Source organism: Lissotriton vulgaris, chromosome 4_1, assembly GCF_964263255.1.
Source record: "Lissotriton vulgaris chromosome 4_1, aLisVul1.2, whole genome shotgun sequence".
Lineage (NCBI taxonomy): Eukaryota > Metazoa > Chordata > Amphibia > Caudata > Salamandridae > Lissotriton > Lissotriton vulgaris.
Genome location: NC_141691.1, coordinates 1,172,979,883 through 1,172,997,596, shown reverse-complemented (window position 1 = coordinate 1,172,997,596; position 17,714 = coordinate 1,172,979,883). Strand labels below are relative to the sequence as shown.

At 44.3% G+C, this 17,714-nt stretch overlaps 1 protein-coding gene across 8 annotated transcripts in view; it reads left to right on the top strand.

The window, feature by feature from the left end:
- Positions 1–17,714, top strand: part of RELCH (RAB11 binding and LisH domain, coiled-coil and HEAT repeat containing) — an 853,871-nt gene that overhangs the window by 162,394 nt on the left and 673,763 nt on the right. For all 8 annotated transcript variants that reach the window (XM_086965401.1, XM_086965404.1, XM_086965403.1 and 5 more), the window contains 2 exons: positions 2,021–2,134; positions 16,763–16,960. In XM_086965401.1, the coding sequence (XP_086821527.1) occupies positions 2,021–2,134; positions 16,763–16,960 (312 nt within the window). The remainder of the gene's footprint in view (positions 1–2,020; positions 2,135–16,762; positions 16,961–17,714) is intronic.

Below are 17,714 nucleotides of genomic sequence, written 5' to 3'. Positions count from 1 at the left end.
TACGTGCGTAATGTCCTTTCTTTCCACACTTCAAGCAATCTCTAGACAGAGCTGTACAATTCTTTGAATCAGCAAGGTGAAAAGGACTACCACACCTGTTGCAGGAACGTGTGGTCTGTCTAAACCTGTTTGGTTGCCCACTCTTATTAAACGAGGTTGTGGCCTTCCCCCCTCTATTTGTCTTTCTCCCTTGTATTAAACTAATGCCCTCTGAAACATCTGTTTGCAACGCTGCAATTTCTTGATTGCTGGCGTGCCCATGTTGTATTCTCTTAAGCTCTTTCATGCATCTGTCACTCTCTTCAGCAACCTTAGCAATTGTGATTGCCTCTGTGAGAGTGGGGTTTTTGGCTGCCCACAGCTTTTCTTGTGTGTTTTTGTTAAGGCATTGCACAATTAATTGATCACGGATCATTTCATCCTGTATATTACCAAATTGACACTTCACAGAAAGTTCCCTTAGCCTAGAGACGAACTCATCAATTGTTTCATTCTCTCTTTGAGGAGCAGTGTAAAATTTATGTCTGCGCATTCCTACATTTTCTTGCTTAGCAAACCTTGTATACAATCTAAACAAAGCATCTTTATATACATCATCAATATCTAAGGGCCGGCTCGGTAAATACTTGCAAACTCTCTGTCCCTCCTTCCCTAAAGCACCCAGTAACAAAGCCTTTTTCCTAATGGCAGAAAACTTTGTGCCATCCAAGGCTACGATGTAGTTCTCAAATGCCTCACACCAATCATCCCATTCCATGGATGGCTCACCCGGGGCACTCAAGAAAGGGACAGGGGCTTGGATGGTATTGTTTACATTCATAGCGTATACACTGAGCTAAATTCACAGCAATATAAACAGTTTAAATAACAAAAACAGGAGGAAATATGAATCTGGATGTGAACCTCCGTATACTGCTGTTGTAGATATCGTGGTACAACAAATATAAGTGTGTGTGTCACTGTTGTTTGATTGACTATTGTATGACACACTGTGTGACGAAGTTATTTTAAAGTGAGTGTGTCACTGTTGTCTGCATTTCGAAAGTTAGCCGTATCAAATTGATGCTTGTATTGGTTTTAAATGCGCTTCACCTCGAGTGCGTTATCCTTTTAATTAAACAAATGTACTTCACATCCTTGAGCGCGTTGCTCTTTTAATTAGTCTCACCCAGTGGTGGGGCTCACCGATACTGCCTTTCCGTTTAGAAAGTAATTTCCCCTTTAACAGTGATGACGCCAAGGCGCTGTTGCCTGCGTTGACGGGCTGAGGGCTTACAGTTACTGCTCCGTTACGCTTCTCCCAAAGTTATATCCTTTCCCGGTGAGTTATTTTAAACATACCTTCCGATGAGGCTTACGGTACTTTCCTTTCTCTAAGCGATCCTTCTCACAAGATCGCAAGTGCTCTCCTTTGGTCGGGTCTTCCGCTGTTCTCTCCTTTGACGTGTTGTTCGTCAGTTTCCGCTTTCTCTTTCTTCGGCTACCCTCCGCCTTCGTCTTAGACACGATGTCGCCAAAATGTTGTAAATGAAAGACGAGGCTGCACAACGATGTCACGTTGGATAGGTAGTTTATTTAAGTTGGAGCATAGAAAACCCGACCAGCAAGACCGGGACCAAACGGGCAATAACGGCCGTTAGGACCGAACACTGACCACGTAATAGAAGCGGGCAGCACGAGCTCAGCACGAGATGCAAGCTGAGGACAGGGAGAATATAACAATCTGGCCAGGATATTTTACTGATTTTGTCTGAGTGGTCGACATTTAATTTGAATATAGGATCTGTATATACTTAAATCTCTTTTTTATATAATTTCACAAAGCCATTTTTCTATAGTATTTATTTTGTTGCAACCAGAAGTGATATATTACTGAATCGTAACATCGGGGATGTTAGCCATACCTACATTTATTATTTTAAGAAACCAAATAATAACTCATGTTTGCGAACACTGAATTTCTTTGCTTTGAGTATGCTTTCAATTACAATTTACAATTATTGTTTCTTTTACTTTCTAGGAGCCCATCAAACCGCTTGAAAAAAGAGCTCTTAATTTCCTTGTGAATGAGTTTTTATTACAGAATAACTACAAGCTCACATCAATAACATTTTCAGATGAAAATGATGATCAGGTACAGTCTGGTTGACACTTCTATAATTAATTATTCCTTAATGTGCTCAAGGTTTTTCTTCATGACGTAATCGTTATCCACTAATTGTAAGTTACTGTGTAGCTGGCAAAGCTAGGTGATTAGATGCACTCTGTTCATTCATTGTACCACCTTTTAAATTATTGTAGAACTGATCAAACCCACTTTTTTATTACCTTTTTATAATTGGTACTGATGTAATTTATACTGCGTGTTTTTTTTGTTTTGTTTTTTTGGTCTCATTGCAATGATTTTAATTAATTGTGCAAAAAAAATTATCTTATCCTTGTACCACCATCCTATTGCATGCACTGTAAGTTGTACTTGTTGAGATTAGCGCCATGTAACATATTCAGTAACCCAATCTAAACATTAAAGCATAATGATGGTATGCTGGCCATACATTTTCAGATCTTCGTTGCTTGTTCTGCATTGGAATACTATTTGCAGAATATTAGCCGTATCATACGTACAGGATTGTGGCATTATGATTACAAACACTTGTATTTAAGGTATCTATATGCAGGTCAAATGTAAATAAATTGTCATGGTAAAAGAAACATTACAAAGGGAAACTCGAGTCTTTACAAATAAAGTGTCATTTTCAATTAATCTGAGCCGTCATACAAAGATTAACTTTTTATTTTTTACTTTTTAACTCTATCAAGGTTCCTCCTGTGACAGAAAAAAGCTGATGATAGATCTGATGTTAGTGAATAACAACAGTTAATATTAATACTTACAAAGCCTGATTTACATTTAGAAGTGCAATTAATTGTAAAAAACATTTACATGTTATGATATACACACATGCGGTTGGTAATTATTCTGCCATTTCAGCATTCAATGAAGTTGCCTACTATGCAGAACTTGGAAAACAAATAAGAAACTTTTCTTTCCTTAAAGTATTCTTGTACATTTTTGGACAGCATAAGCTATGGTTGAAGTGTTACATTGGATATTATAAAGTGGTATAAAGATGCAAGGCATTCCGGTGCCAGGTGGTTAAAGAGTGTATTGACCATAGCTAGTTAATGAAAATTAAAATATCCGTAGCTGTCAGTAAAAAGTCAGTGCAAAATGGTGAAATGAACCAGTGGAGAAATAGTCTTTGGAGGCATCATATTCACTCGATAGTTTTGAATGTGAAAAAAGTATTTCAAATATAAATTCTAGGGAGATTTAGAGAAAAGCTAGAAAGGTGTCTTTTAAGAAAAAAGTTCCCGCACTGAGTCTGGGCCCACCAACATTTAATAATGGAAGGCTGCAGCATGTCAAGTGTTTTCACAAAGGAGAGTGGAACGGGATCAAACTCTGTGATTTGTAGATGCATGCTAATAGTCTTGATTAATTTGCAAGTTTCCAAGGATGCATGCTTAAACTTAAATCTAGGTACAGGGTGTTTTACAGCTTTCTTAAAGTTATTCCCTCCTGGCCTTAGTAAGTCTTATGAGCCGAAGCAAACTTGGCCAAGTGGTGAAAAACTGGCTTCAGGCTGGCACCCAAATAACCTGCCACCTGTGGTGACTAGTGCACGATTTATCCAATTGGTATCACTCAGTTCGATTTCGTCCCTCCTTTACACCTGCCATCCCACAGTGAAGGCAAAGAGGGCAGCATGCTTAGGAGTGTTCCTCTGCAATCTTTGAATTCCTCCTTTTTTCCATACAGCTGAGGACTTCCAGGGAATTTTTCTCACAACAGACAATTCGATAAAAACCCGCAGATAGAGCACCCTACTCTTCCTGGGTGTGCATTGAGAAGTGGCTGGATGAATCTGATCAATGACATCTGACCGGAACTTCTAGCCGCAGAATCTTACCAAAGAATTATCACCAGTTGTTGGACTGGATCCAGACATTTTTCCTGGGTGTGCATTGAGGAGTGGCTGGATGAATCTGATAAATGACATCTGACAGGAACTTCTAGCCGCAGATTCTTACCAAAGAATTATCACCAGTTGTTGGACTGGATCCAGAAATTTTTCACGAGCAGTTGCAATCGCATAGAGCCCAAAATCTTGAATTTAAGAGCTCAAGAGCCACACCAAGGGTCCAGGACTTTCGTAGCACCTCTTGAGGGTCAAGAACTTGCGGAAGACTGGTCAAGGAGCAGTTGGGTGCCTGTTATATCCCTAAAGCTCGGATCAGGAGGTCAGCAGACTAGCCATTTGAGTCACTCCGGTATCCTGGGTTTAAAATTGAGTTGCAGGTTCAATTCTTCTTCCTCAGGCAAAAGGGTAGCAGGCAACTGGTCCCCACAGCAGGGCAGCAGTTCCTTGTAGCAGCCCAGCAATCCTTCTTCCTGACAGAGTATCCACAGGTTCAGAAGTGTACAGTATTTGTGGTGTCTGAGGTCCTTCTTTTATATACTGGTGCCCTGGTTCTCGAAGCTAAGAGACGCTTGTAGACCGTGGCTTTGAAGTACATGGAATTCCCTGCCTCTAAGCTGGCTGAAGTGACAGTGCAGGGTAGTGAGGAAGAGGTGTGGTGCCGCGGCTAGTGCGACTGACTCCGGAATCTGGGGATCACGGTTCGATCCCCGGCACCGGCGGCAGATTAGCCCAGCACCATGTGACTCTGGGCAATATCTTACTTAATCTTCCCGACGGCCCCCAGCGCCTAGAGACCCTTACGGGTGATTGTGCGCTTTACAAGTGTGGATTATTATTTCTGTGGAGACGTGACACAGCCTATGTAAGTGAAGCTAGACCCAGCTCCTCCCTCCCATCCTGCCGGCAATGGCCCATCCATTCACACCTAAGCTTCCATTGTATCCGGCTGTCTAGGAGAAATACACAAAGTCCAACTAGCAACTATACCCAGTTGTGTGACCAGAGAAAAGCTGCAGGCACCAAATGACTAAGGCAAGAAAATGCCAACTAACTAAAATTAGGATTTTTGGACTCGTAGTTTAACATCCAACTTCACCCTACGTTAGGATTTTGAATTAGGATTCCAGAGACACCAGACATGAACTGGTTACCCCTTACTATTTGGAAATTAGACTTATAAAATGTAGTAATGTAATGCCAATGTTATCCGATGGGAGAGATAGGATTTGCAGTAGTGAAAAACAAATATGAGAGCTTTTCACACCCAGGACATGTAAAAGGTAAAAATACATGTCCAGTTTTTTTGAAAAATTATTACACCCTTCCCTATGGGCTGTCAAGGGCTTACCCTAACTGACTTATATTTATAAAAAAAGGAAGGTTTGGACCTGACAAAAGTTTTTATTTTGTCAGGTCGAACTGGCTGTTTGAAACTGCACATACAGGCTCTACAATGGCTGGCTTCAGACATGTTTAACCCCTTCGCTGCAGCGGGAATTCCGCCGCAGCGCTAAGGGGGCGGGGGGCCGAGCGGCGCTCGCATGCTCGTGACGGGGCAGCTCCGTCACGAGCCGCGGTTGAGCTGTGCTCATGACGGAGCAGTCCGTCATGGCCCCGCCCGCTCAATGGAACGTCCAACGCAGGCGCGGAATACAAGCTGCGCAGGCCCGCCGAGCGGGCCATGACGGAACTGCTCCGTCATGAGCACAGCTCAACCGAGGCTCATGACGGAGCGGCTCCGTCATGAGCATAGAAGGGGTTAAAGGGCTACCTAAGGGAGTTGCACAGTCAGTGCTGCTGGCCCACTAGTAGAATTTAGTTCATGAGCCCTGGGCACATCTAGTACCACTTTAGTAGGCTTATAAGTACATTAAATATGCAAATTGGGATACTTGCTATGTTTTAAGGAGTGAGCACATGCGCTTTAACACAGGTTAGCAGTGGTAAAGTGTGCACAGTCCTAATGCCAATTGAGATTAGAAAAAATGGAGGAGGAGGGCAAAAGGTTGAGGGGAAGACCAACCTAAGGCTAACCCAGTATTGGGAGCGCCTGTCTGACAAGTTCCACATTCCACGCTGGTCTCTTGGAACTTGCTTTGTTGGATGTGGGACACAGATTGTATTTGCAGCAGGCCTTTATGTTCTCCCCTGGCAGGGACCACAGGCTGGAGAGATTATCTGAGGGGGAATTCAAAGTGTCTGTTTGGAGCAAGACTGGCATAAAGCTCTGGCTCTGCATATCGTATGGTTGAGCCTCAAGGAATTTCTCAAATCAGGAGTCAATTGAGGTGCTGACCGGCAACCTAACATCCAAGTGAAACTGCTACTAGCAGTCTGGTATGTGCTTTGCAAGTCCTTTTTCGGGACTCTGAGGTTGTGATGCTTGCTAATACGGGATCTCTCTGTTGATTTATGTGGTGGGTGCTGTCAACATCGGAGAGGATGAGCTGAGCATGCATCATCTGGATGACTACAAATGGCATCTCCATCCGCGGTAATTCCAGATGCTTTGCCTAATGGGAAATGCTGTTAGTTGCTCTTTCACCACAACCGAAAATGAAATGCTCATTGTCCTCTTTTGTGCTTTTTAGTTCCCTCATAGGAGATCTCTTGAGGGTGTGATCTGCTTTGGTGGGACTTTGGTCTTTTGTGCACATTACAGCTTTCTTAGAAAAGTATACTGAGGAAAGGGAGGTGGGATTGAGCGCAGGTGATTCTGGTGGCTCCATACTGGGCGCACATGGTCTGGTAAGCCAAACGTCTGAAGCAAAGCATCTGCCCTCCACTGTATCATCCCCTTGGGGGGATCTTCTATCCCATCAACAAGGCAGGGTCTTTCAACTAAACCTTCATTATCTATACCTTCATGCATAAAATTGAATGGAACTTCCATTGGAAATATTGAATTTCATTCTGCTTCTCGTTGCAGTCCTACCAATTTCATATACTTAAGTTGTTGAAAGTGGGTTGGCCTGGCACAACTTCAGGTTATTTATCATCCCTTTTGGCCTTTCTCCATTTGCCTGATAAGCTTGCATCCTGTTGCATATTTTTATTTCATTTTATTTTAAGAGTTTTATATAGCGCTGGCTAGACCCGGAGGTATTGGAGCGCTTTACATGAGGTTCCACAAAAATTACATTACAAGATTACATTAGTTCCATTTTACATCAGTTGCTCGAAAAACAATTACAAGAGCATAGAAGGCGAGATAATTGAAGTGTAGAGGGGGAGGGTAAAGGGGTAGGAGGGAGATACGGCAGAAAGACGAAAGGAAAGTCTGTCCAAGGCCTGGCTGGGTAGGTGACGGCAGAGGGGAAGTCCCAAAACCCATCTCCTCTATAGCTATCAGGTAGCTCCACCAGGCATTGGCCAAATAGCTAGGTCTCAATAGGAAAAACATTTAAAGAAATATGGAGGGCAAAATAAATGGAGCGTAGAGGGGAGGGGGCAGGGAAGGAGAGAAAGGGGGATAGGGGAAGAGACAACAAGGAGAGACGAAATGAAATCTTGTCTAAAGGCGGACTGGGTAGGTGACGACCAATGAGGAAGTCCACAGCCCATCTCCCCTATAGCTAAACAATGTAGCTCCATCGGGCATTCGACAAAATAGTTCAGTCTCAATACATTGAGAGAGGAGAGACATAAATAGAGGGAGGATGCGGGAAGAGACGACAGGAGAGACGAAAGGAAGTCTGGCTAAAGACCGACTGGGTCCGAAGAGGGAATCCCCGACCTGTCTCCCCTATAGCTGAACTAGGTAGCTCCATCGGACATCAGACAAAATAGCTAGATCTCAAATGACGAGGGAAAATTCACAGATAAACAGGGTGGGGACTAAGGGCCAGGACAGGTGAAGGCAGGGGTCAGTAGCAGGAAAGTGGAGAGGAGTAGAGCGGGAGGGGTAGGGGGAAGGTAGTTCGGTAAAAAAGTTCCCATGGATCTGGTGGACTATGGTTTCCAGCTTAGCCAATGTGCGGGTACTCGACTGATTCTCTGGTTCAGTCTTGGGTGCAGTCAGGTTCTGCGTGATTTTTGGTTTCCCCATTGTGCTGGCTGGAGTGGTTCTTTGTATGAGGGGTGTCCGGGACATGTGTGGCAGAGCCTCCGTCTATGAAGTGCCCCGGTTTTGTTCACAGCCGTCTCGTGAGTGCGCCCTGTTCCTTTTCAGGGCCACTCGGGCAGCCGTTGTCAGGGGGTGCACAGTAGGTGGTGAGCCCTACCAGGGTATGTTGTCCTAGAGACCACCTAGCACAAAGTGCCAACATAAGCCCCTCTAACCTTACCAAGGAGTGAATAGCTTCTGGCGACCACCGAACATGACAACCCTGACCCCTCAGGGATTGTTGCACTCAGAGAAATATACAGAGAATACACAGTGGTACGTTTTCAATATATTTATTGAACCAAAGTTGTTCATGTATAGAATACATGTGCTGCGATAATCAGTAGACAGAAGCAGATGAAAGTAGTTACAAGCACCAAAAGTGTAAATAGTAGGTACAGTTCTACCATGGTGCTAAAACAGTGTATATATGCAGGCACATAAACAAGGTAGTAATCAGGTGTACTCCTACGATGGAAACCCTACTCTTAGTGTACCTAGAGTGTGTATAGGTGTGTAGCCAAGAATCCTCCAAGGGATGATCCAACCTCATTACCTTGCAGAACCGAATGAAGGACCCCGTCTTGGTTATGAACTGGACACCCCTCACGAGATGTCAGTCCGCTCCTGGTGAAGTTTCAGCATGCAGTTTCAGTGTCAGCTGAAGTTCCTCCTCGGCTAATCTATTGGGATGCTCTTTTTTTATAATAGAGAGCAGCCTTGTGTTGTGCACATAGATTAGTGATGTGGATATGTAGATAGCCCTGTCGCCCCATGGATGAAGATAGAACTACATTTGTACATAGTGCGTTGAAGGGCCTTGTACATGGTGTTCAAGGCATGGTGATAATGTTGTGTGAAGCTAGATGTATAAACAAAGGTTTCAGAGAAACTAATCCATCATTGTTGTGCAAGTAAATATGTGCAAAAGATCACTGCAGAAATGTTATTGTGAAAAAAAGGACAATGTAAGAAATGAGCCGCTTCGCAACAATGGCATAACAATTCAAAACTCAGTTATGGTGCATTTTCTAAATAAGCTGCCACATTGGTTACCCTCTGCTCCCTTTTATCATATCAACATAAGACCTCAATCTTGACTTGACCACCCTAACATAGGTGCCTTTTGAACCGCTCTATAGCTTCACTTGTCAGTCTATTACTCTGAAAACTGATCCAAATTGCAATTAGTTGTGTGTGCCTTTTATGAGCTTTTCAGTTGTCCTGCAGAAATGACGCTCTTCCTAGACACATGCTTCCTTTGTTCTGGAGGTGGTATCACTCTTAAATGTGGAGTAGTCCATTATGTTTCCCATGGTGTTTCCCTCTTCACATTGATTCAAAGGAGAAGGAGAGATTATTCTGGTTACACCTGTGACTTGTCTATAGCTTCTGTATTGATAAGATTAATTAGCATTGCATTGATAATGAGCTGTTTATTGGTGTTGCTAGTGCGAAGAAGACTAATATGGTCCAGAGGTGACCCATATCCCACTGGATTGTCCTCTACTTCTGGTCAGGGCAAACACATTTGTGAGCATTCTCCTGAAGGCTTCACAGCCTCGGTCCTCTCCCACTGCCTCGGGGACTGACATCTCCTTGGTGCACAGAAGTACTTAAAAAATAATGCAGACGCCCACATTCTCGGGGACCGCCACCTCCCTAGTACAGTAACATTAATAGATATGGGAGAGCCTTGCGGCTCCCCCACTCCCTTGGGGACAGACACCTCCCCTGGGCAGAGCTGCACATATGAAATAATGTGTGGAGGCCCTACAAACTCCCGCACTGCCCTGGGGACCCCACCTCCCTGGGGCTACATATGAGAAATGCTGGGAAGCCACACGCCCCACCCCGCAGCCCCCAGGGCTAAAATGAAATAGTAAGGCGGGGGGTTCCCCAACACAGCCCCGGGGATCGCCACCTCCCAGGGGGACAAATCAAATAATGAAGGGGGTACCATGCAACCCCCCAGCCCTGGGGGGCACCACCTCCCCAGGACAAATGTGAACAAAGAAGGGGGGCAACATGGCCCCCGCCAGAGCTCTAGATGGCTCTGGGGACCGCAAACCCCAAGGATCTGTTCCAGCAAAGTCCTGGGGTGCCCACCCCCGGGTAGTTGTAGTTTGCTATAGCATGGCGAGAGCACCGCTCCTACCATGCCCTAGCAAACAGTGCGCGCCGCTTTGAACAAGCTGCTCAAAGCAGAGGACACATTGCTTTTACACACAGGGAGCTGCATGTCCGCAGCTCCCTGTGTGCAAAAGCAATGCCGGATATATATATATATATATATATATATATATATATATATATATATATATATATATATATATATATATATATATATATATATCTTTCTCCTAGGCTTTGAGGGGGGGAATGCTCGGGCTTTAATCTGCCATGGGAGGCTCACCCCCTTCCTTTGAATTGTTATAAAAAGAAAATAAAGGCTGGGGATGAGGTTACCGGGGCCCAATATGGTCCTGGGAAGGGGGACCATGCGGCCCCCTTCCTAAAACAAAAAAGATCTGTCAACACTCCAGATGCCCCACCCCCTTTCTCCACTACTCTCTGCAGATGCACCTCCCTGGGACGCTCCTTGTCGGTGGATGAAGTCCCCTTCGCTGCTGAGGGTCCTTAGGGGCCATGAAGACTTCCTGTTACTGCCAGTAACCCAGTGCTGAGAGTTGGTCGGAGGCCACGCCCTCTTTCCCCACCACTCTGCAAACGCGCCTCTCAGCACACTGCTGGTGGGGGGGGATGAGGCTCCCCTGCATCCTGAAGCCTCAGGACTACAGTTGACTTCTTCTCCCCACAAGTAGTGCTCCAGGAGGCACTTTTGTTGTGTGAAGAAAGGGGGCAAGTCTCTGACTTCTCAGCAATCTACCTGTGTGGATCTTACTGTAGGTAGCAGGAGGGCTAGTTGGTCCTCAAGTGCCCTCAAAAGCCAAGAAGACTTAATCCACCTACTAGTAGTGTGCCAGGAGGTGTGGTTGCAGAGTGGTGGAGAATGGGGGTGTGGCTTCCTATCAGGTCTCAGCAATCCTGCTGTTTGGGACTTACTAGAGGTAACTGGAGGGGTAGTTGGCCCTAAGGATGAACTTGGGGGCCAACTACCCCTCCTGTTATCTTCAATAAGTCCCACACTGAGGGATTGCTAAGTGGTCTTCCGAGGCCCTGACTTGAGCATACACTCACCTATACAGCCATTCTCAGAATCACTCCCTCACACAGTCACTCATATACTCCAACACTCATCTATACTGCCTTTCACATATGCAGTTACTCACCCGTATACCACTGACATCCATTCACTCACCGACACAGCCATACACATCACCCATACAACCCTTCACAGATGCACTCATTAACCCATACAGCCCCTGACTCACCCACTTACTCATCCATGCAGGCAGTCACACACACCTTTGCCCACTCTCACAGACACTCATACACCCATTCAGGTACTCTGACAACCAATCAGTCATCCATACAGCCACTTATACCCATTCATCAACCCATACAGCTGCTTAAACACCAACGGGCAGACTGATACAGACATCACACAACCTAGTCACTCACCCATACATTCACTGAGACACATAATCACTCACTTATACAGTCAGTCACGCACCCACTGAATGATCCATACAGACACCTAAATATATATATATATATATATACCAAGGTGTATTTATGAATCAGTGGGTGTTTAACACTTTTTTAAAACACTCACCGTCGCTGGATGATGTCATCAGTGATGCTATCAGTAATGTCATGCAATGCATTGTGGAGGCACAAGTTAAAGTTAACTCAGCTTACTAGAACTGCTGAATTTCTCTGGTTTTGTACGATTGGAACCTGAGCCTAACTATAACGTCACTGTAACTAACTGTTTTTTTAGTGAATTTCTAAGGTTTTTTTTAAATGCTAATTGTGAGAAAGTGCCATCTTTCTTGCATAGGTGTGCCCCCACTTTTTACTGAATTGCTAATGTACTTTGACTGAGTGTGCCCTGGGCTCCTGCCAATCAGGTGTTCCTTCCCTAAAACTGTGTTGAAACTAAAACTCAATTGACATCTCTGGCCACCTGTCAGCACCTAGTAAATGGTACCCTAGGTACTCAGGGCATGGTGACCAGAGAAGACCCCTAAGGGCTGTGGCACTTATTGTGCCACCCTTAAGAGCCCTGTACCCTGACACCCACACACTGCCTTTGCAGGCTGAGTGTCTAAGTACAGAACTAAACAGAGTCAACATGGCACACATCCCTGTGTGACATGCCCACAAGCTCACTGCCCTGGCATCCATCAGTCATCCATAAGTTGATATCAAACTTCTCAGCACATTAAACCCGCACTGATGCCAGTGTGGGATTTAATGTAAAATGTACTACAGAAGGCATCTTGGAGATGCCCTCTGAAACCTAACCTACATTCCACGTCTTGTCTGGGAGGCTGCCTAGGCTGCCTCACAGGAGACATGTTGCTGGACCCCTGGAAGGAGAGCCCCCGCTCTCCTGGGCCTGCAACAATGCACATCCTTGGCGAGGTGCTAGGTCTCCTCCCCCAGGATGGGCAGAGAGAAGCTTCAAAAGCATGCCGCCTTTGTGAGCTTCTCCAAACCACTTGCTGTACTCAGCAACTGGCCCTCACCAGTTCTGACCCCCACTCTGGCGGGAAGACTGGCGGGAGAACCTACATCAGGAGAGGGGTGTGCCAACCTGTTCCAACTCCACCCCTCAGGTGGGAGAGGCGAGGTGAAGCCCATCTCCGGGCTACTGTCATCTTGAGGATGGGGAGCCCTAGCCAATCAGAGCTAGGCCGCTGCCCCCCTCCCACAGGAGAGGAGCAGGCTAGGGGGTGTACTCACCCCAGGACAGGGACCCATTGGTCCCTGCCCTTGCCCTACCTGTAACGCCCCTACATTTAGTATTTAGGGACACCCTGAACCTTCCGTCCTCCGATCCCGATTGCAACAAGAAGAAGAACAAGAAACAAGATGAACTGCCGTGCAGCTGCTAATAATAGGACGACGCCCACTGCCTTGGCCCCAGAACTCTACAGGCCTGTTGATCCTTGAACCTGCTCCTGCGATACTCTGGCGTCTCCCACGCACAGCAACCTCTAAAACCCCAGAGGACCTGCCTGCCTTAAACCTTCCAAAAGACTGGGACTCCCACGAGCAGTGGGTCTGCTCAAACAGCAATACCCCTGGTGCCAGCCAGGAACTGCGAATCCAGCCCACTTGGCACCTGCCGAGCCCGGTCTGTGCCCGAGTGATCCAAGACCACGAGGATGTCCCCCGGGCGACTGTGACCCGGAGTTCAGTGCCCAAAGACCCTCCTCGACGACCAAGACGACGCCTGCAGCCTCAGAACCAGGGACCCCTCCTACTGCGACAAGCTGAGGGTAAAATTTCCCAACACCAAAAGACACCCCTGCACCCGACGGCTCCCTGTGCCTTCCTTTTGTGTAACTACCTCTTCTCCAAGATCCCAACTTACCTCTCGAAGTGGTGGTCGCACCTGAAGAGTCTCCGTCCCCAAGCTTGCAGCTTTTGTTCACTTTTTAACTTTCACATTGGATAACATTGAGCGCCCGACGGCTCAAAATCACCCTGCACCCAGCCGCCCGAGTGCCGCTGGAAGGGCAACTACTACCCTACTCTACTTCCCCACTTGCCCTGAGTAAGTGACCAGGAGCTCAACTCCCACAGCCGCGTGGCCTGCTTGCGTGCAGCCACCAAACAGAGGCCCCCTACCCTCCATTGGATTGCACTGGGGCTACTCTCTCTGCACCCGGCAGCCCCTGTGCCGCTGAGGGTGGTACAACTGTACCTTTCCGGCCCTGGGAGACCCCTGAGTCTATGCCCAGAACCTTAACTCCACCAATCGAGTACTTGCCTAAAAGACGAGAACTCATTTTCCCTCCATAGGTTAACATTGACTGGTTTTACTTGAAATTTCTTCGGTGTGGAGTTTTGAAACTTTAAAATATTCCTCTAAAATCAGCCGAATAACGAATTCCGAATTACTCACCTGTGATCAGGAGAGAAGCCAGTACTGTACCTTTTAGCCCAGTACTGAACCACAAAAGTAATTATAACTGTACTTACCAGTAACCTGAATTTTCTTCTTCCATAGGAACCCATTGACTATTTTTCTGTGAGATTTCTTCTAAGTGTCGATTTTTGCAAACTACAAATATTCTTTTAAAATCGTTCCAACTACCAAAATGCAATTACTTACCTGTCTTAGGTAGAGGTCCCAGTGCTGAACTTAGGAGTCCAGTACTGGATTACAAAAGTAACGAGAACCTACTTTACCTGTGACTTGAATTTCCTCCTATAGGATAACATTGCTTGGTTTTCACTGAAAAGTTTCTGTCAACTTTGAAAATACATTTATATTCTTTAAAAATCACTACTGTAACCAAAACACTTTTACTTAACTGTTTACAGTACATGTCCCAAGACTGAATCTAGGATCCAGTCCTGGGGTTAGAAAAGTAATCCATAAAGTAATCAACTGCATTTATCTAGCAAAACCCATTGAGCTCAATGTTAAATTGTGTATGAAATTGTGTTGCCTATTGCAACCACTGTAGCTATTGTGTTTACAAAGTCTATTGCTTTTTTGCAAAGTAATTGCCTAAAGTCACTCATATTGAGAATAGTATATTTTGACACCTATTGGTTATAAAGTAAAACAACTATATCTTTTGATATAAAACCATTGGCCTAGAGTTCAGTTCTTGAGTGTCTGAGACCATTTGCTGACTGAGTGTGTACAACAAATGCTTTACACTGTCCTCTGATACTGACTTACTGCTCACCCAAGCTACCACTTTAGAGAGTAAGGTTATATCTAACTTTAGCCTCTGCCAAACCTCTGGGGTCTGTGGACTCTGTGCACACTGTACCTATTTGGGAACAGTATATACAGAGCCCCTTTCCTACACTAATTCCTAATTATAACGTCCCTGTAACCTTCTTGTTTTTAGTAAAAGTATATATATTAGGGGTGGGTGGAATTTGCGTAGTCCCGCTATGCAAAGCTCAGCGAAACGGTAAAAAAATATCTGCTTGCACGCAAAAGTTCCGCAAACACGCCCGTCGGCGAAGCTTTTTTCCTGTTCGCGAACGCTGTTTGCATGCCCGGGGAGAAATATCTTGTGGACACGCATATTGAAAGCACGAACAAACAAAAAATTCCGCAAAGCTTCGGATCGCAGAATTTTTGGCAATTTTGCGTTCTCCGCGGAGGTCAAAATTACCCAAATTCCGCGAATGGAACAGAATTTACCGCCCAGGCCTAATATATATTATATATATATATATATATATATATATATATATATATATATATATATATTTTATTATAAATTAAATGTGCTTGGACTGCTCTGTTATGCTTATGGTGATCTATTTGGTTGGAATAAACACTATTTTGTAATTTCACTCTGTCCTTAAATGACCCTCTCCCCAAAGTGTATTATTAATTTTTCCTAATGTTTGTTGCACCTTCCACCTACATCTCGGGGTCTGTCTTCCAATCCAGCACTTTGGTAACATTGATTGATGTAGCATAGCTTACAAGACCTAAATGCTAAATGTTACATGTTTAATTGCAATTTCGTTTTGGGAGCATAAAAAATATTTAGGGCCTGCTGCTTCAAAGCACTATATCTAATAGGCGCGTTTATCCTTGTACTTACAAAGAGTGAAGGCTGAATGTACCTGTCGGTTTTCAGAGTTTGGATGCAATCACTCCATGGGCAAAATGACAAAAGGCTTAAATGGGTTAGTGTGTACTGGCGGACGGGCCTGCTAAAATTGTAAAATGTCCATCCGGCTCCTCTTAGAGTTTTTAATGACTTTATGTGGTCTGTGCTTTTACATTGCTCATTGAAGGACATTCGTGAACATATTCATACGAAGAAGTCCTTATTATCCTGTTGTCATGTATATGCGCATTTCCAATGTTACATTATGCTTTTTCTGTTAGTGATCACTGATTTAGTTTGTTACACTCGGATGCCGATAAATTTAGACTAACGTTTACCAGCTATATTTTGCTGACTAAAAAATAGATAGGTGATACTTTGCAACCAAGTGCGATATATGCTTATGAGAGTATATTTTGTTGAAACATTGTTCACCCTATTACCGACGCAAGTCTGCATAGTTCTGAAGAAAAAATAATAATCATACATAGCATGTGAATACCACTGCTCGATCATTCTTTTGCTGCTAGAAACCCAGCTTAAAGTTGCATGGACTCTATGAAGCCCCAGGTTAGGCCTTGTTATTGCAGCACACATTTAGGCAAAACTACAGATTGTATTGCTTTACTACTGACAATCACGGGGTCGAGGATATTGTAATTTAGTGATCTTTTGCAGACATCATGTGCATGTCAGAAACCATCGTTGCTTTGTCATATAATTTCGCAGGGTACAGTATTCTGGGCTTGCTTTTAAAATGTCTTATTATGCGTATTTGCCGTTGTCTGCTTCTTTATCAATATTCACTTTCTCTAAGAATTGTTCTACAACACTGATGACGCTCTTGATCAATGCAGTCATTTTGACCTGATTTTAAAAGGGTGTCTGATGGATTCTGATCACACCTTGGTTGCTAGTGATTAGTTTTCTTGCTTCTTAAGGATTTCGAATTATGGGACGATGTTGGTTTGAACATTCCAAAACCCCCAGACGTGCTACAGTTGTATCGTGACTACGGAAACCACCAGGTTACCTTGAAAGATATGGTGGATGTCGGCGTTGGTGTGGAAGATCATGCTTTGGATCCAAGGCCGAGAAAGGACAGTGATGCTTCCATTGATGAGCCTCAGACCATTGCGGTGAGAAACATGTAGCTACTTATATCATCTGATTATCAAGGCAGCAGTTAACACATATCATCGCTACAAAGCTTGCAAGAATTAACATTCCTGTATGTTGTTGTGTTTTTCTGCAATTTTTATTTGATCTGTGTTGAGTTCACAAGTGGAGCAGTTGAATGTTATTCATCCTTTGCTACTAACATTGCTGCTTCCTTCAGGACTTTATATAACTTTGGAACATCTCAAAACAATTAGCACTCTTCTTCCTAGTTGCAAAATGTGCATGTGCCTGTTAGCATTAGAGAAACACGCTGCATGCACTAAGAAAATGCATTCTATTTTAGACTTTGCCTAGTCAAAATAAACTTGCAATTGTGGCACTTAATTTAAAAATATTTTATATAAAAAAACAAATTACAATTAAATGTTTTTCCAACTGATGCCACAATCAATACAAATGATAGAAGAATGTACAAAAATGATAGTTAATGTCTTACAAAATAGATGCCACAGTATCACTCAAATAAATAAGGACCACAAGACATTTAGAAAATGGCTTTCAATTCTGGTATGTCCTTCCTTCCTAGTTCAAATATTTAAGTTGCTTGCTAAGATAGCTTGCTATTGCTTATCCGGGCCTGGACGGGGATGATGTTCATTCCAAGTCTCATAGTATGAAATACCTATCCAAAGGCTGGAATTTGTCCTCCATGTCTACGCTGACATTTTTTTTTTCTCCAAATGTTTGCCACCGCTACGCCCACAGATTTGA